General features: G+C 42.1%; 1 protein-coding gene across 1 annotated transcript in view; it reads right to left on the bottom strand.

Moving 5' to 3' along the window:
* Nucleotides 1–2,969: 2,969 nt before the first annotated feature.
* Nucleotides 2,970–20,635, bottom strand: part of SPTLC2 (serine palmitoyltransferase long chain base subunit 2) — a 66,392-nt gene continuing 48,726 nt past the window's right edge. Inside the window, exons 10-12 of the mRNA XM_053378314.1 lie at nt 13,724–13,859; nt 12,890–13,019; nt 2,970–8,985 (exon numbers count right to left, since the gene is read on the bottom strand). Of these exons, the coding sequence (XP_053234289.1) occupies nt 8,866–8,985; nt 12,890–13,019; nt 13,724–13,859 (386 nt within the window). The 3' untranslated portion in view covers nt 2,970–8,865. The remainder of the gene's footprint in view (nt 8,986–12,889; nt 13,020–13,723; nt 13,860–20,635) is intronic.

Here is a 20,635-nt window from a genome sequence, read left to right as displayed (position 1 = left end):
CCTACCGGGAAGGAATCTTCCGCACTCGCCCCGCGGCTTTCCTCCGACGCGCCTGCAGGATTCCTCCCCGCAGGCCGAATGAATGAATGAGCGGCCCGAGGGAAAGGAAGCGAAGCGCGGACTGCCAGCGCGCGCGGGCGCAGAAACCGGCATGTTCTTCGTATCTGTATTGCAGGGAGATAGGGAAAGACATGAAGAGGGAGCCGTGAAGCGAGTTCGGAGGAAACATGTCGCATGCTGTTTAGGAGCAACACCGCGCGGGGTGGCTGTTTCTGAGGGGAGGGGGGAACTCTGCTGTCTCTTAAGGCGGGTGCTTGGACGGGCCCGTTGTTTGTTTGTTTTTGCCTGGGGCTGATGGGAATTGTAGTCCAGACCTGCTGCAGGGCACCTGGTTAAGGGAAGGCCGTCCCTTTTTTTTTTCCAGTGGTAAAACAAGTTGCCTGTTAGGCTGCCTTGAATCGAGCTATCCATGATCCAGCCGAAAAGTTTGGAAATATTCACTGTCTTCATCGTATGTCTCACATGGTAAAGGTAAAGGGGCCCCTGACCATTAGGTCCAGTCATGGCCCACTCTGGGGTTGCAGCATTCATCTCGCTTTATTGGCCGAAGGAGCCGGTGTACAGCTTCCGGGTCATGTGGCCAGAATGACTAAGCCGCTTCTGGCGAACCAGAGCAGCGCACGGAAACGCTGTTTACCTTCCCACCGGAGCGGTACCTATTTATCTACTTGCACTTTGATGTGCTTTCGAACTGCTAGGTTGGCAGGAGCTGGGCCTGAACAACAGGAGCTCACCCCGTCACGGGGATTTGAACTGCCGACCTTCTGATCGGCAAGCCCTAGGCTCTGTGGTTTAACCTACAGCGCCACCCGCATTCCTTGCACCTATTCCTCACTTGAGCAACCTTCCTGCTCCACTTCTCTTTGCCTGTGGGTCAGTATTTACCTTCTTGGTAGTATTGCCATGGTGCATCTGCCCCAGTGAAATTGAATGCCTTCACCTGCCCCAGCTGCAACCAAACGTCTCTTGCTTCTCTCCAACTACAGCAGGCGCTGTAACTCTCCAACAGTTTTGACTTCAACCCCAATGGCATACTCTTCCATTGTCTCTAGGGAGAGAGACAGACAGACGCCAGCAACGGTGGTATTACCACACTTAAGGCCACCTATAAACAACAGGATTTGTAACAAGAACAAATAGCCACACAGCAAGGTAAAAGTTGAAGAGCATTGGTGCACTCACATCCGGCTCGTGGGCTTTTCATAGGCATCTGGTTAGCCAACAGATGATGGACTAAGATGGGTTTTTGGCCTGATGCAACAGGGCTCTTCATAGAAGCTTCCTGAACCGGACAAAACTAAAGCAAGATTAAGAAGTAAAACAGGAAAGCAACATAACCATGGCAAAAGATTGTTGTCCTAGGGACAAACCACACCGCAAGCCAAGGGCACCCACTCCTGTTAAAACATATACACAAAATATACCCGGGGAGTCCTATAAGAGCTTGGTTCAACCTAATCATTTTACCAGTGTTCTCTTCACATTTTAAGAATCACCCACAGGGCAAGGGTGTTCTTGCACAGGGACCTGAAAAACCTGTTTGAACTACTTTTTAAGGGTAAAAGGGGAGCAGACAAACCTGTGCAGGAGGAATAGCCCATTTCTTTGTTCTTTGGGGTCAAAAGCCTACTTTGGCACAGGCATGGAACCATGTCAATGCTCAAGGCTTTGCAGGTGCAAGGCATGGGCGTGTAGGTGCAAAGCCATACAAAAACAGAAGCCACCCAGTGGTGGAGGGTGGTAATGTACCCTTACTGTAAGAAACCCAAGATGCATCACTGCGAAGGAGTCTGGTTTGCATGCTGGGGCGAACCTGTATCACATATGCTTAATTGTAAAGGTTATGTTAATCAACAAAAGGGTACTGGGGAGACTTGTATCTTTCCGCCAGCCATTCCCAGTAAAAAGAAAACAAGAGCCAGTCCCACCCTGATCCCTCAGCTTTCAACCTTATCCCAAGCAAACCTCTCCAAGTCAGTGGATGCTAGTCAATGGTCCACAGCAGAGGTTCTCAAGCTTATTTGGAGCCAGATGGGCGGAGTATGAATAATAAATTATTATTATTATTACTGCCCCTTTTTCAGGGGGAAAAAAGACTCTGTGCTCCCCTGGAAATCTACCTTCTTTAAGCAAACAGAAAGTTGCAGTGACAAATCTGCCTTCTTTTATGTATCGATATTTCTGTGGTATGTCTTAGAAGAAAGATATTGTAAAAACCCATGGGGCGGACCAGAGTGAAGCCTGCCGGCTCAGTCTGATCCACCCCAGGGCCACAGCATGCCTGCCATTGGCCAAATAAGCAGGCCAGCTGCAATCCACTTCCCAGGCCTGACTGAAGCCTGGGAAAACCCCTCGCCTCCAGCACAACAGCAGGATCCAGGGAAGGCTACGCCACCATCCTGCAAGTGTTGTTACACAACGGATGAAATATGTGCAAATGGTTTTTCAAAATTTTATTCTCTTCTTTATGCTTCCACTGCCCTTATTTTTATTCAATGCTCCACAATTGCAACCAAGGCTATTACTGCCCCCCTGGATTGTTCCAGCACCCCCCAGGGGGTGGTACTGCCCATTTTGGGAAACACTGGCCCAGAGTATTGTCGAGCATATACAGTACTCCTAATAACTTCAAGAGCAACACGCTCCTCTCACAACGGCCACATAATGTTCACTCCACACTTGCAAGCAATCCACCCTTCATTGTGGCAGCATGTAGACTTGGGAACTCCCTGCCCAATGATATTAGACAGCCTGCTAAAAATTGTTTTCGTGCTGACCTGTTTTTAATGTTGGCTTTCACTGTTGCTTTTTAAAGATTCAAAATTGTTCTATTATGCAAACCATTTAGAGGTTGCTGTCAACTAAGCTGCATTTAAATAAACTTTGTTAAATAAAATGCTCACACAGAATATTGGTGAATTCTTTATTAAGCAGAACATAGCTGGATTTTGTCAAACAGTTTCTCTCCGCTTAACATGCATTTTTACTTAAAAGCCAATGTAGGATCTGCTTCTCTTCTTCCTCCCTACCCACATGGTACCCAACTTCGTGTTAATTGTTCGAGGTGTAAAAAAAGTCATGTCTGGAAGGGAAGTATTTTTTGGGGGGGTAATTAAAAATGTCATTTAAAATTTAATATCTACAAAAAATCTAGGCTATATGTACATTATTACCAACAGAGAGGCATAGGAGCACAGTACAATTTAAGACTTAGAACTTGTTTCTTCGAGGGCAAGTCTAGGGCTATAAAAATATGGGCCACCATTAGCTTAGAGACCAATAAATTAGCCTTGAGCTTCAGGCTCCATATGGTAGGTCCTGCCTCCACTTTCCTCCTAAATCTGACCACCTCTATAGTTGCACATAAATGCAGGAGATACTTTTAGGGCAGGGGTTGCTGAAATACTGGCCAAGGTCAGCACATTTGGCAAATGGACAACACAGGGAAGGTTTGCATATTTCAGTGCACTTTTGTTTGTGGAAAGTGTTTTGGTAGTCATGTCACTTCTTGGCACATCCCAGCTGCTCCAGAAACACACTTGCCAGCTGCCATAGATAAATAAGTTAAGTTTTCCATTAGATCATTAGCTTTACAGCAGCCCTGTAAAAAAAAGATCCATTTGATCAAGTCAAGCGCAACACAGAGGGGCAAGAGCAGCTCTTAAACCCGGCATGGGCCCTTTCAACCTTTTTCACAAACAGACAGAGCTCAAAGCAGCAAATCTAAAAATCACACCATCAAACGGAGAGTAAGACCACAAGAATGCTTCATATTATAAACCTCCCAGGATGTATGTTAACAAGCAAATTTCCCACATTCGTTCTGATATGATGAAGACAGCCCAATGTAAATCACATTGTTAAGATTTAAATGATGGAACATTTGTTTCACCCTCAATGAGGTGACCATTGGTATTTACTGCTTTAGGGAGAAAGTGTAAGCCCCTTGATGAAATATACCAACTATCACCATGAAGGTGCATTATTTTAATATTATCTGTGGAAAATGTCAAGTAGATAAGTGTGTGCATGGTAAAACATTGTGTGTGAACCTACAACTCTGGGAAACTGGGATAAGAATTAGCTGTCATCCTGCACCACTTTTAGCTTGATAGACTGACCTATCTACATGTGAACAGACCCTGTATCATCTTAAATTACTAAATGGAAGAGAATATCTGAAAACAATTTCTGTTCTTTGGATAAGTTTCAGTTGTGCCAAGCACCAAAACATTTTAAAGTTGGGGTTTTTTTTAATTAAAAAAAGAATAGCATTAAGCCTAATTAATATTCCTCCCATTGCCCCCCAATGCAAACACAGGAAGTGTGCATCGCTACTGCAGACACTGCAGAGATTTCCACTTTCCTTTTCAGACATTAAAGTACAAAATGCACAACACAACAAATCTCAAGCGTGCAAGTGCATCTTTCAGCATAAGCATCCTTTAAAATATCCATCAGCAGGAACCTGAGCATTTCCCAATTATGTGCATTTGGAAAAGACAAGCACTGGAAAGACAATGTCTGTTTTTTCTGCAACACGCTGTGTCACATTGACTCTAGAACCTAGACCAGAATGTGGGGAGTGGGGGGTGGAACAACCTCTCAGGAAGTACATAAGCTACATGACTCAAACCCTCATTTTCAGCAAAAATAAAAAATAAAAACAATTAGTTTTTGGATGGTCCCATATATTTCAAACTCTGGTCCCAAGGCAACCAGACTCACAGCAGTAGGTAGCCTTCAAAGGCTCACCCCTGTTTTAAAAGTGAGGGCAGGGGTGCATAATCAGCACGGAGGGGCAGCTGAGGAAAACCACAAGTTGCCAGGCGGATACACAGCCCTGTATGTCGCAATGTGGTATTTGGGGCACGAAGGAAAACAACTGCTAAATACACCAACTATATATCTCTGGAGGCCTACGTGGATTTGACCCCTGCAATGTTTGTTCCTTTCCCCTTGCTCTCTATGCTTGCCCTTGGGGGGAGAAACACCTTCCCTCCAACAAATTAAGGTTCAGAGACCAAAATACCCCGCCCCCACACCACCAAAAGTGATCTTTCTTGGGTATTCCTGGTCTTTCCATTTATACATGAAATTCAACATGCAAGAGCATGTCAGCTGCTACTGATAATGTGGGTTTCAGAGAAGCATAAGGTTCAAGCTTGCTTGCTCCAACACAAGCAATCTGTTATTTGGTATACTGAGGGCTGCGATGTTTCACTGTCCCCCTTCTGGATAAGCTGTCTAGATTATGAAGCCAAGCGAGTCTGGAGTGCAATCTTGATATTTTGTAATATTCTCTTTGGCAAGAAATCAGTTCTTTCAGAAGAAGACCACCCAATGTCCTGCAGTAAATACAATTTAACCTGCTTTTCCCAAAGATTGATCATACAGGCAACAAACAGCCCTTTCAAAACCTAGGGAAGTTGTCGTTCATGCCCATCAACCATATCACACCACACTGTAGGTTGAGTGTGGGAACCGTAAGAATCCCCAAACCGATGCTATAATCTTTCCTGGAATGAGAAGACTTGGAAAATATTGGTGTGTGGTGGGAGACAGCATTAGAATACAAGAGACATCTTGACACTGTGTCAAATAAATCTTATGTTAAATATCGGGTACTGGATATTCTGATATATTGGTCCCACCTGATACTGGCATCCAACTCTACCAAAGGATACAAAGCAAAAGAAAAACAGCAGATGAGGCATTTGTCTCCTGCATTTTCCTTCTTCCCTACCCATCACCCAAAGCACACACAAAAACCTTTCTTGGGGAGTATCACGTTGTCCTCCTGTACAGTTTAAGTATTCAGTTCAGCTTTCAGACATACCACCTGACCTCATTCACCCAGCTAAGTCGTCCAGTTCCCTTGAAGATGTTACTGAAGTACTTCTGCTAATGCAATTGTGGAAAATGTTAACAAAAACATGCTTAAAAATGGCCTGCATTTATTTCATACACCTCAAAGTAGCTTTGTATCATCCTAAGGCTGTGTGTGTGCACACACATGCACATGGTAGCATTCGTATTTATGAAGACAGAATAGCTGATAATTTTTTTTAATGAAAGCTTTTCAGCTGTTGAACTAGCAGTCTTGCCAAACTGCATCCCCTGATGTTGGGATGAAGTCAGTTGAGTGCAAGGGCAGGCAGTTCCTTAGCTGAATCCCAAGGAATGGATTTTTAAACTATTGAATCCTTATATTTGGTCCTGTCTAGGGAAGGGAAATCCAGGTCATTGTTGGAACTCCCAACTCTCATCTATCAGCATGGTCAATGGCCAGAGATAACGGATGCGGTGGCCACACAACATCTAGAGGGCCACAGGTCCCACAGCAGTCCTGGTGTAAACTAGGTTAGGGCAGCACCACTTTTATGACTATTGGAACAAACACCAAAATATCTTATCACTGCACTTGACATGTTTGCTGCGGAAGGCACTGCCTGCAACACCAATGCTTCCTGAAACAGCTATGCATGGTGCCGCCCTTAAGCAGTTTGATACAGAAACATAGGGTTGTCATTCCCAGTACTCTCAGTAATCCTGGGCAGAAGGTCTTAGGAATTATTAGGATATATAATATTATTATATCGTGATCTGGCATTGACACAGATGGAGGATGGTGGCAGGTCCCCAAAAGAAGCATAGTTGAGATCTAGTGGAAATGAAGACCACTATTTCCAGCAAAGCCAGTTTATAGTGAACACATTTCAAGTTATTTGTGGGATACCAAGAATTTAGGTGAAATAGAAACTTTTAGATGCTATTTTGACTCTTTCCCACTTCCTGTGCATTTGGCTCTTGGTGCTAAGGCCACACGGCTCAGTATATACAGCATAAAATTATTATTTTTTTACTGTTAGGTTTCAAAATATCTAACATGTTCAACACATGATCAAAAACTCCGTGCCAGCATATGACTTGGAAACACAATTGCAAAATCTTAGTTCTGCCTTTGTTTCAGGCCTTGGCAAGTGGCACTGCACAATATTAGCAACTACAATCTGTTCTTTGGTCAAGTATTATTATTCCTTAATTCTGAATCAGACTTTGGAAATCCTTGCCCTGACCTAGCTGAAGTATTTGCCATATTGAGAGGCTAAGCAGAGGCTCTTTAAGCAAGCTGACAGATCTTCAGCTGCTCAGAATTTTCTACTGTTACGCATAATCCTTTGCAATAATTTACTGGAAATGTACAAGTGGGGAGGTTTCCTCCGTGCAAAAAGTTTAAAAAATTACATGGTTAAAGAGTATGAAGTTGAACCATGGATACTCTGACTTCATAATGCATATGTGTGAAAACAGCACACTGCACTTCTGCCAATGAACAGCCTATATATGATTTCTAGTAAATTAAATAATAGCCATTGTAACTGAATTCACTGGAAGACATAGTCAACGGCAACTATTTTCTTAGTTTAGTATGCTTCTGAGAATCAAATTCTCCAACACAATTTTTCTAAAAAGTGAACAAGGCATATTCTTCTTTTTTGCTTCCAAGGCTATTCTTAAATATTTTGAGGCAAATATCCAAAGATCAAAGTATTTTCATATTGTGCTAATAAAATGGCTGCTTCCACTCACACAAAGAAACTCACCAGACTAATAGTCTCATTCCCACCCCACACCTTTGTGTATTTGGGAATTGCTCTTGATACACAGATTGCTACAAAAGCAACTTCAAAAAAATACATACATGTTGTAATGGGATTTTGCCTTCTGCTGCCTACCTTCTGTGGCCACAGCAAACACCTAATTGGTATCAATATAGCAAGAGCAATTCAAGTACCACAAAAGGCCCTCTGAGGAGGCAGACCATCAGCATTTAGGTTTCGAAGAGCTGCATCATTAGCTCTGCCAAAAAGTAGAGCAGGAATATGTGAAAGGAGGAAAAGGAAGGTGGTTTGGAATACTACTCCCTCCCAATCTAGTTCTTCATCTGACCACACACACACACACCCCAGAGCTAAAGGCAAACACTCATGAATCCAACAAGCAACATGAGAACTCATCCTGGAAACTGGAATTGTGGGGACACCTTGGAGCTGAAGGAATTCTATACAGGGAAAGGGAAATGTCCACAAAGTTCTTTCCTGCTCTGAAATGTTATTCGCTACTTACTCTAATGAAGGAACACTTGGAACCCAGTTTGAAATATCAAGATGGATAAAGGCCCTGGGAGGATTCCTGCTTGGACCCTTAAAGAACTGACTAACAGTCCTTAAGAGGCAAGTCAACCACCACTGTAATAATAAAGACCAAAAAAAAGCACTATGTAAAGGGACAAGGAAAAGACTTTGGTTGATTATTTCATGTTAAATATATTCAAATTAGCTAGCTGTCAATGATTTCATCAGAAGCCTTAGCTGAATAAACTGGCTGGTCTTGCACTCTCAAGGAGGTTAGACTGTAGTCATGAAAAAGGAAACGTCGTGACAGAAGCACTGCAGCATCCTTAGCAATGCCCACCTTGCAGCGCGATGGGGAACACACTCACTGCCAACAGTGGCCGCCGCGATCTCATCGTGACAAACAAATAGGGAATCAGCATTTTAAAAATGTAATCCAAACTCCTCCCTAGGGCAAGACCTTAAAGCAATAGGAAGAAAAGCCAGGTTTTGTTTTGCTTTTCACAACACACCAGTTCTAGCTGTTGTTGCCACTTCAGTTTTGTGAGTAAGAAGTCATTCTGTTTATGCTAAGCAGTCCGTCAGTGTTTGGTTCAAGAACCTTGGTCTTTGAGCCACACAGAGTTCTGAGGAGTGTGCCTTGTCTATCAAAAGACAGGGAGAGAACTCAGTCTTCAGTCTCTTCATATGTTGTCTCATCAAAAGGACGGTCAAGGAGAGGTACCAGTCGATGCCGGGAGTATTTCAACTGCAAGAGGCCTCCAACTTCATTTATTTCCTTTAAAGCCTGGAAAAAGAGGAATATCAGCTGCTTTTTTTTCTTTTTTAAGGATTGCTGCATGAAGAAAAAGGTGGGGAAACACAATGGCTAGGATCTAAAGAGATATTTGCGCTCATGCAAGGGGATTGTATTAGCACAATTGATTTCATTTACCTTTCTGCTTTAATCCATGTCTACAGAATCTGTAGTCCCCCCTCCATCAGATCCTAGATTTAAATTCCTATCAGCTCCAGCTAGCATGGCTAATAGTCAGGGACCATAAGAGTGCAGTATTCCAGAAACATATGGAGGGCCACAGGTGCCCCATGCTTGCTTTCGACAGCCAATCTCATGCTCTAAAGTGCTTTTGAAACTCGCTTAGTTTCAAAAGGAGATCTGCATGCAGCCCAGGGGAGGGTTTCAGGCTGAGAAAACTCAAAACTGGGCTGCTGGCCTAAGTTTTCTTCTTGGGGTTTTTTTTTTTTTACATTTATCTCCAATATTCTGTTTCCTCTCCCTGGAGATGGTGAGCCTTCTAGGGCAGGCTTTTTTCTTTCTGTATGGCAATAAGCACATAGCTGATGGAATAATGAAGTACTACGTCTACCATTATTGAACATAACTGCAGTTCAATCCCAAGCTGTGCCTCATTTATTTATTAAATTATATCCTGCCCGGGTATGGAGGCTGCCTCTGGCATGGTGGTGGTGGGAGACAAATAAACATTGGGGGGGGGATTAAAAATAAATAAATAATATCCTGCCCTTCGAAGCCCAGGGCAGCAAAAACAAGTGATAAAACAATAAAAGCATCTTTCAAAATAATAATAAATGAAGTGGAACCTTTACACAAAACATAATGGCAAAGGCCAATGAAGTCATTGCATTCGTAGAACAACTTGCACTCACACAGCAGAACTTCCCTGCTCTCTCCTCACTCTGCACCTTCCCAAAGTCTACTCTGGCAGGTCATCTAACCCTCCTGAACTGATCTGGAGAGGCACCAGAGAGCAGAAGTTCCATGATTCCTATTGATATGAAGAAAGCTAACCAGGGCTAGATTTGTATGTGTAAGGAATGTGAGCTGAGTTCAATTCTGGTACTAAGGACAATTTCCCGGGTTCAGAATGTGCCTAGAGGCACCCTTGTTCTTTAATTCTAGCAATATTATGCCTTTTGCACCTGGCTCTGGCTGGTAGACTTGGGGGTTCTAGTAAAAAACACAGAGTGGCTCTAACAAGCCTGAAGCTTGCCCAACCTGGTTTATACCTGCCACTAGTTCCAATGTGGATAGAACTTAGGTTTGCAAAAGCTTCTAAAGCTCTAGTAAGGAAAAACCAGTAGGCACACAAAATTTCCTCCCTAGGTCAGCATACATACGTTTATCTAAAGCACAAATCCTCACCCCTTCTTTTTCCGCAACTCTCTTTTATGAAGTCCATTCTTCTCCAGGAACATCGTGTGGCAAGTGTGAGGAAATAACAACTCTCCTGCCCTACCCACAATTCGGTAGCTCTTATCCCCACACAACCTATGTAGCCCCAATAACTGACAACAGAAAGTGAATAAATGAGTGCCATATGCCAAGAAACCTCAAGGTGGTGACACAGTTTGAGAAAGCGCCCCCCCGCGCCCCAAACAGAGGCCACATAAGCTCTGAATTCAAGGGGGGCGGGGGGGGGGGAGAAGGGTAGAAATTGCCAAACACTGTCTAATTGTGAGCATATTTTAAGCACAGCTTTAGCAAAAGGCAACATGTGGAAATAATTTGAGGTTGAATTTCTGTTGAAAGAGTCCGTTAACTGTTATTCTTGAACTCAGATTTAGGATTTTATTAATTTAAAACAAAGAGAAACATGTGACTTGCAAAGACTACAAAGGAAATGGCATGGCTGAACTCTGACTTCAGGAAAGTGTAATATATTTTTCATCGCTGAAAAGAAAGCACCAGCCCACAGGGATGCAAGTTACGAGGGGCTCTGCTCTGATCCAGGGCCAAAGTATTTTCAGGCAAGCAAGTTTTATTTACATTAGAGTTATACATTGTACCAGAGAACCATTGTCCATCATGTGGGTTGATTCAATAAGGAAGCATTACAAATATCAGGTTTTAATTTTTTTTAAAGAGACCTCCACACTCAACACAGAGTAGGTAGGGAGAGAAAAGGAAAAAAATGAGAAAATATGTGCTTGCTTCAGCCAGTAAGAGGAAGGTACATGGACCAGCTCTGTAAGGTCTCTTTTTCGCCTTAGTTAAGCTCAGGAAAGCTGCTCCCACTTCCTACCTGTCAGCACTTGTGATCATTTAGAAAAGACAGTTCAGATCAGTGTTCCAGCCATGTTCAAAATGTGGAACATTACCTATTCTGAAGGAAGAAAGGCCCATGTTTCCATAAATCAAGCTACTTTGGTATTCTTACCAGGGATTTAAGTGATACAGCCTTCTTCTGTTCCAGTGTGGCACTACGCAGTGAGTGCTGTCCTAGTTTCAGGAATCCCATTTCCCACCTCAGTCCCTCAAAACCAAGCACAACCCATTCAACAGGGTCTCTTCACCCCATGTGGAATATTTGGAGTGGGGGGTGCTGCCAAGGTGACGAGGGGTGGGAAAATCAACTTCTATCAGTCCTGTTACATATGGTCCTCTGAATTCAATCCATTTGGAGGACAGGTAGGTTTCTGAACAGGACCATCACTTTTTAAACAAAAATACTGTAACTTTTCAAACCTATGCAAACATACTAATGTATGAAACACAGGCATATTATGTACATATAGGGGTCTTCAGAACTTTTTTGCATGGGCTGTGTTTTTCAATGACCCCAGGTGTAACGTTGATGGATGCATATTCCCTCCATGCATTTTTTGTTTGGCACTATACTGCTAAAGATCCTGAATAATTGTTTGAGAGATCCTGCATAATTGTTTCACTATTTTCATATACTTGTTTAGACATCAGAATGGCCTACAACAGGCATCCTTTGCCATAAAAGTAGTGGAGCTTATTGATCTCTTACTTATTGGGTCTGTTATTACTCAACTTTCAGATTTTTGGGCACCTGAATAAATGGAGGTATGTACCCTCCAAAATCCACTTCTTGCATTAAGATTTTCTGTAACAAATTTAATAAATAATAATATAAAAAGTCATTCATTTATTCTACAAAAGTAGTACACATTCAGGCTCCACTTGCTTTCACGTTCTTCTCGTTGCTAATTCTTTTAATCCTGCAAATATGCAGCACCATTTTTTATTCCTGCACATTTTTATCCCATGTATACATACAAAGGTTAGGTAAGGCACCATGCATTCAGATCAGTAACTGTAAAGTTAATCTAAATTCAAACTAACAGATGGTAATATTTTTAGAATAGTTTCTGAAGTAAAAGGGGGGGGGGGAATTCTCAGCAGTTACTAAAAATTGTAGCAGCCTTTTGGCAATACATTAAAACACAGTGATGCTGTGCATATAGTCTGGTGTGTAAACACAAAGCACAATAAATTTTAAACATATCATTTAATTGTATTTAGCTCAACATGCTTATAAGCAAATTACGCAACCTCTTTCCAAATGCAGTGTCACAAAGTCAGAAATGTTGTCTAGAACATCTTCATACAGTTCTTCTCCTGTCAATCAACAGTTTAATAATACCGTGGCTGATTCAGAACAGGGCCTCTAGCGTCACACCAAGGGACAGAATTTCCCCCCACTTAGACTTATAAACCAAAGCAGTCTAACTTAGGTTATGCAGTGCCCCATTGCAATCATAGGAGAATGCAGTAACTTTAAAAACACCAGAATTAGGAGAACACTGGTCCAACCTAAGCACATGTCTCGTGATGTGCTGCTCCTGACCAGAAGATCTCTTTCATACTCTACTGCTAAGACTAGTTAAAAGATGACAGATCAGGGACAAACTTGAATACTTACAATATCAAGTATCTCTTTGGTAAGCGCTGCAGACAGACAAAATCTGGCTCTGGATTCAATGATCGGAGTGGCAGGAAAACCCACGACCACAACGGCTATGTGCCTTTTCAACATCTCTCGTCCAAATGCACTGTGAAGGAAGCAAGACAAGATTAATGAAGCAGCAGCAGCAGCAGCAGCAGCAGCAGCAGCAATACAAGGCCTATGCTGCTCGGAGGCGGGGGGGGGGGCTTTCGTGAAGAATGCCTGGGAGGCCACTGTTCTGACTGCTTGCCTTAGAAACACACAGCGCTTGCATACAAAGGTCTCTTTTGTTCAGTCCGGAGGTGGTCTTTCTAGAAAGGTTTCACTGTATTAAGTTCACACAAAGCTGAAAGATTCTATTTGGCAGGGGCTGGTCTTTTAGCAGGCTACTTCTAAACGGATTTGTAACTTAAACTTGAAAGTATCTTTGATAGAACACAGAAACTCCAGCATTGGAGCTCACTCACCAAGAATTCCACCACCACCCCTCCCTTGCCAATTGCTATCTGAGCTGGCAGCTTGCACTGTGCAGAAATATCCAGGAATGCTCTGTGATTCCATGCAGTGACAAAAAACAAGGCAAGTAGGATGTGGAACCGGGCAATAATCCAGCTTCCCAAGAGTCTGGGGGCCTAACCTCCTACAGAAGTAGCTTCATATATCCCTGCTCCCATAAGTCAAATGTCAATTCCCTAACCGTTTCTTCTGCTACTGCTGTAGCACCAACTATTTTGAAGGGAGTTGGGTATACATCCAATTGTTACTACTTCTGCTAGAGCTAAACGACCACTATCTCCCTATATAACCTACCCGATTTTTGCTGGCATATACAACATCAAAGGTACAACAGGTGAGTCTTCATTTCCATAGATGATGAAGCCCATTTCCTTAAGCCGTCTTCGGAAATACCTGATGTTCTCAGCCAACTGTTGTATACGCTGCTTTCCTGAAAGGGAAAACCAAACGAATGAGGTTTTTGTAACTGATTCCAAAATCACATTTTGTGAAAATAGCTTGAGAAAGGTGGAAGCACACGGGTGAAAATAGCTTGAGAAAGGTGGAAGCACATATTTTTAAAAAAGAATTATGAAATGCTATTATCTCCTGCCTTGGAAAAGGCTTCAATGTGGCCAAGATTATATTGACTGGAGAAACTATCCAGCCTCAGGCATTAGAAGTAGAAGACATGAGTGGGAAGAGTGGAGAAATCCCTCTAATTCTCCTTCAGCAGGGACTGAAGGGGTTCAAATACCAGCTTAGAATGTAGAATCACTATCAGCCTCAGTTTCCCATCTGCCAAGTGGTTAATGGATGATGCAAGGTCTCAACTTCCAGGATATGGAAGTGTCAGGGAACTGCCATCGGAGCCAGAGGCGGAGGCAAGGCTCTCAAGCGATGCTGGAGAAGGGACCAGCAGGGAGAGAGGTAGCTCATCGGCTGGGGAAGGAAATCAGTGTAACACCAGGGATAAAGGGGGGAAGATGGGGGAATCAGCGAGGGGGCTCCAGGACTCCTCGCCGGAGACCAGCGGGGAGAGCATGGGTCCTCCGCTACCCACACCCACCCTGCGCAGAAGACTTCCGCGCAGGGAGAGTAGGCGGAGACTTGGCGTCAAAGAACTTTTGTGCTGGAAGAGGTTCAAGAAACGCCCACTGACGGATACTGCTAGCGACTGAAACAGCCACGAAGTGAAGGGCTGTCCAGACAGAAAAGGTTTAACCAGGCAACCTAGCCAGGAGTGGCGGCAACTTACGCACGAGCAACCCCTATAACCATTACAGGAAGGTTACAAATCAATCCCCATTTGGTTTACATGATTCAGAAATTAAAATTTGAGATTTTTTATCATTAACAGCTCTTGACTATGAGACACCAAGAATATCTGTATCATAATACTAGAAGGATTTCCATGCCTATGAAAAAAAGACTATGGCTTAAACATGGTTTTTGACATCTTTGGAGGACAAAGACAAAGACTTGTGTTTAACTTCACTTCATTATCCCCAGGACTTGCTGTCCTTTAGGTTCTTGAAGTGCCTGACCCAGATAGAGATAGAAAGATAGATATCTAGACAACCCCTACAGCACCTTCACCACTGATCTGTCAAGACTAATCTTGCAGCTACTTATTCAAATTATAACCAAATTTGTTGTGATGTGAAATTACTACTATGCAACATTAGCCACATTTTCCCACAGAGAATTTCATTTGCACTTGTTGAATAAACTAACAGATAATTAATGCATGTTTCTTGGATAGGCTGGTATTTTAAATAATTTTGCAGCAGCAGAGGATTTTCCTATAGGAAACTGATGGTAAACCTTCATATCCAGTAAATAAGTGGCAGAGAATAAGTGGTGTGTCTGCCATCCTTTTAAGATGGTAGTCCAACCCTCTCTCTAATGGCAGCAAGGACCACCCATAGGGAGCACCAGGGTTCAACGGCAACAAATACATTTCCTCTGAACTCATCAAAGCCAAGCATAAGTTGAATTCTTATTCCACAAACAAGCAGGGGAAGCCTGCAGCATCAGTGTTTGTTTTATACCCCAGCTAGTCCTTTGATGAGAAACTGATTTCACTGGAGGACATTAGGGTTTAAAAGCAAAGTAATCACCCACAGAGGATAACAAGATCTTCCTCCCTCTACACTTGCAACACAGCTTTTCAAACAGGCATCTGTTTTGTAACTATGCGACATCCCACCCTCCAATTTCTAAAGCTTGTGATTATACTACTAACGTTGCATTCTTTTCCAATGCCTATTTCTAACGTCATCTGTGAAAGGAAACGGATATTAAAAGTTTGTGCATCTGCTTATGTTTGTGCACTGCATAATAATTCAACAGACCTTTTTAGGAGGACAAGATTAGTTTCTATGAAGTTTCAAGTGTCTGTTCCTTTACATAACACATTCAATTCACAAGAAGCTTTATTGCTGGTAAAAAGTGAAGTTTTGATGCCAAGGTACAAACATAGGTTAGGTCACTAAAAGTAGATGAAAAACTTGTTTTTATATATAGTTTGCAACCTGTTTAAGTACACAGCTCTGATTTTGAGCACCCAGCAAAAATACAAAGGTGACTGGAGGAGCTTGAAAACAAATGCTTGCTGTTTGGAGATGCTGAGGGAGTAGAGATTGCCACGCATGCACTTATAACAAGATTAACACGCATGCACTTATAACAAGATTAACAAGCTCTGAATGAAGCACTTAAAATACTCTTCACTCTCCTTCCATGATGACAGATTGTCCACGACACCATTATGCAGAAGTGGCACTTAGCTCTAAAGCTGCCGCTTTCCTGCCCAAGGCATCCAAAGCTAAGCACTATCCCTATCAAAAATCTCATCAAGCATCTCCCAGGGTTGCTTCTAATTAATTCACACATCGCTAGGGTTCAGGATGTACACATGCAAGGGTGTGGGAGTCTACCTTAAGCTCATGTATCATCTTCTCTCACAGTATGCAGTGCCTTTAAGGTGAACTGGACCTTACAGGGACAAAACACCTGTGCAAGGGGGTATGCAAGCAAAGAGGCAGACTTGGTTAAATAAGGCTACTCATATAAGCTCCAGTTTACATTTTACAGTTTACATTAATGGTTCTATGTGGGTTGGGGAAAGTGTACTATTGTGAATGGCGGTGTGTCAGTAGCTAAGATATGATTTTTTTCACAATCATAGCCACATTGCGTAGAGTAAATGCACTCTAAGCTGTGTTTGGTTGGATTTGGACCCAGTCTTTTACAACTTGCACTCAAACCATCCCTCATGGAGTGTCAGCTACAACTCTCCAGTAAACCACAAATTCTATAGTTTCACTGAGTGAGAAGTGGCCATCGCAAGTGTTGGCCATCAACTAGGGAGATTCGAAATGAGATTAAACAAATTATATATATATATATATATATATATATATATATATATATATATAGTAAGTGGGAGAGTGGTATTGAACACATGCCCTGTTGGTGGGATTCCCAGAGACATCTGCACTTTATGGTGAAAGGTAGGTAAGAAATCTTATTTAAAAGAATAAGAAGGCCGGTGAGCTTGAACTTCCCACTACTGCTTTAAAAGCATCTTATTCACTCTTAAGAGCCAAAGCAGCTTCTGCTTGTGACAAGTACAATGAAGTTGACTTTCACCACATCTTCAATTTCCAGGCAATTGTAGCATTATATAAAAACACTCTAAAACAGCATCTGGTTGCAAATAGTAGCAAGGGCCATGAAAATAGGGGGGGGGGGCGCCTTCCATTATTCCGTTTCAAATTTAAAAACAACACTGAGACTAAGTATAACAGACATTTTAGAACTTGCCATTAAATTCAGAGGATTTATATTCACAGCAGTATTATTAAGTATTAATGCAAACATAAATCTGTCAAACATGATAAACTCTAGTTGAAACAAAATAAAAAATTCCTTCCAGTAGCATCTTAGAGACCAGCTAAGTTTGTTATTGGTATGAGCTTTCGTGTGCATGCACACTTCTCAGATACCAAGTGTGCATGCACACGAAAGCTCATACCAATAACAAACTTAGTTGGTCTCTAAGGTGCTACTGGAAGGAATTTTTTTATTTTGTTTCGACTACGGCAGACCAACACGGCTACCTACCTGTAATGATAAACCCTAAACAGTGAACAGCAAATTTCCATTTAAGAAGCATTGCTGTGAATGTTCCAAGTACTATTCTACAAGTATGAAACCACCACTTGCAATATCCCTGGTTTCAAGGAGCAGACTAGTTAAGAAGTATTTTCTCCATTTTATGGGAGTTTAACCATGTTGCCATTAAGTGGAATACATATCAGTTTTTTGGCTTGAAACCAGCCAAAGGTCTGGCAATCCCGTGACATTTCCTGATCCTGGAAGCTAGACAAATTGCACCAATTCCCTCTCCCACAGTCTCCTGTGCCACCATCCACACTGATGGAAGATATTCCCCACCCCACCCCCCAAAAAAATCCCTTGAGAGAATTTTCAGGGGTTACAGAAAGCAATGAGCAAAAATGGCACACAACCCATTTGTGAGCAAGAGGCTCTGAACACAGAATTACACTTATGTGATCTCTAGATTCAACACGTTTTCAGTTTGTAGGTATGGTGGCAAATTAAAAAGAATCATTACTTTAATCAATTAAAGACCCAAAATTAGTAAGAATTATCAGTGTCAACAGATGATCATATGCATGGAAAGGCCATAAGGAGCCAGATTTATGCCACATGATCAAGCAAAACAATTTTTACCTTGCATCAACTGGGCCTACTGCAGAACACTTATATTTTCACTAGTCTAGGGACAGCACCTATTATGACAATTATTATACATATACTTTACTAAATCTAGTTAAGTTCCATTGCTAAAACCACTATGAGCTCATCCAGGTTAGGTGAACAATATTCAGTTTTGTCCATTTCCCATACAATTTCAACTTTGTGGATTTTTTTTTTTTTATAAAAAAAACCCCTATGCACTCCAGAGGAGTTCACCTGAAAGCTCAATTGTTCCCAAAGAAAATTAAGATGTAGTGGAAACAAGGTTGTTTAATAGCACAGCCTTTTCAACAGTGTGAACTTGAAATCCAGCGTTTAATTTTTATTACGTGTGCTGTCTGTCAGGGCCAGGGGGGCTCATAAAACACTAATTTCCTGCAAATTCAAGCTTCAGGCTTCTACTACATTTGCCATTTTTAAAGTGAGTGTGTGCTGTCTTCAGTTTTACAAGTAGCTGGCCCACAGTTTAATCAGAAATTCACAATGGAATCTGGGACATTATGTAAGTACGGATCAAATAAAAGTTAATATGGATTATTACAAGAGAAGGCACATAAGACTAGGAGAAGAAATAAGAAAAACTTTTATTCGCATTTCCACTGTAATTCTGGCCACATTCAACCTAACAAGGCTTAGGTAACTCTGGCTGCATTTATATGCTTTCCTGGCTTTGATTTGAGAGAAACTGGGGGAAATTGTTTAAACATTTATTCGGGGTGGGTGTGGAGAAGATGGCCACAATTCTGAAGGCCTGCTCCATAAAGCTGCTGGCACTTGAATGACACTACTCTCTCTCCTCAGTTACCAGGAGAAATTGGCACATCTGCTTCTCTTGGGCTTAGTGCTGCACAAAAGACAATGGAATATAGCATGTATGGAGTCACTGACAAATCTAGCTGGAATGCAAGAGAACTGAAAGAACAATAGTGGGCTAGTCCAGGTTTGTACTCAATTTAGAGCTAGGTGGCGTTGAGTGGTTATTTATTTGGTACAATTTATACCATAAAAACCTCAAATAATTACCAAGAAAACATAGGTAAAATCAGCAAAACTTTAAAAAACAAATGTATATTGCATTTCTGAGAATAACTGCCTATGTCAATAGGAAGAACGTTTCAAAGAGCAGATGCTGCCCCACTTAAAGATCCAACTTCTCTCAAATGGACTTGCAAATTACATGACACATGTAGAAGTCAAAGTTCTGCTTGTCAAAGTGGTAGAAGAGGCACACATGGGGCAAGGCGAACCTTCAAGTAAACTGGCCCCAACCTATTAAGGCTTTACAGACCAACAGTAAAACTATGAACGTAAAGTAACAACTCACCAGCCATTGCAAATCTTTGAGCAAAGGTGTACTATGGTGATGGAATCTCATGCCTATTTAAAGCTCATCAGTATTATAGGTGCATAGTACCATCACTTTATCAAGAACTGTAATTAAAGCATTGTGGCACAAGTTCTTGGATGTGAGAAATGTTCCTGTTTATGGAGAATTCCCGAAAGACATACACATATCTTCATACACAAGTATAAACCAGTTGTGTATACAAAATATAAACAAGTAATCCTGGTGTATGTGAATGTACTGCTTATTAGGAGTTTGGTCCATCGGGCATGGGACAAGCTTCAGCTACAACAACTAAAGGGCGGGGCGGGGGTTCTGGCCCCAAGCACTAGATGAATTGGGAAAGAGGCAGCAGGAAACCACTTGCCAGTAGTTTTGAATCTCTTGGGGTAAAAGAAATGCCTACTCCAAGAACCAGATACTGCTCCCTGTATGACTAATGCATCATGGATTCCTAAGGTTGGCTAAAAGAGCTGAGGAAGTGTATTCTGTATTTGGACTGCATTTACAACCAGATGAATAATGCTTTAGGCATGTTCTGAAAGCCAGAGGAAATGTAAGTTGGGTTTTGTGACCAAAAAAACCCTGCTCCGTATAACTATAATTCATTTCTAACTTGGCGTCAGAAGACAAAACTCCTTTGATGCTGCTGCAAATAGATGTGAAACTTCACTATTTGTTCAAAGAACAGAATACCGTACCCTGCCCTCACCTACAGATACACACACAGACCATGTGCCCTCCAGATCTGAACTTACTAAATGGAGAGCCCATATAGCTTTACACTCTAAAACCAGAAATCTGGCAACATCAGTGTGTTGACGGCATCTCCAAATCTTTGGAGACTCATCTGATAGCTTTACATACTTATTCAACAGGGAGACATTGACCCACACTAGAAATTCTGACAGCAGGGGCCCATTCTAAACTAGACACTTTTCAGTTTAGTTTGGCACCAAGTACTTACACAACTCCAATACTTCAAGTGTTCACACCTTTAGAAGGGAGGAAGACTGGGAAAAACCAAAACAACTTGACCTCGCTCATGTGACCTCCTTGGCCCAATCAGTGAGACCTTATTGCCCTCGCCT

Source organism: Podarcis raffonei, chromosome 1 (genome assembly GCF_027172205.1).
Source record: "Podarcis raffonei isolate rPodRaf1 chromosome 1, rPodRaf1.pri, whole genome shotgun sequence".
Classification (NCBI taxonomy): Eukaryota; Metazoa; Chordata; class Lepidosauria; order Squamata; family Lacertidae; genus Podarcis; species Podarcis raffonei.
The sequence above is the reverse complement of the archived record's forward strand: the minus strand, read 5'-3'. Positions and strand labels throughout refer to the sequence as shown.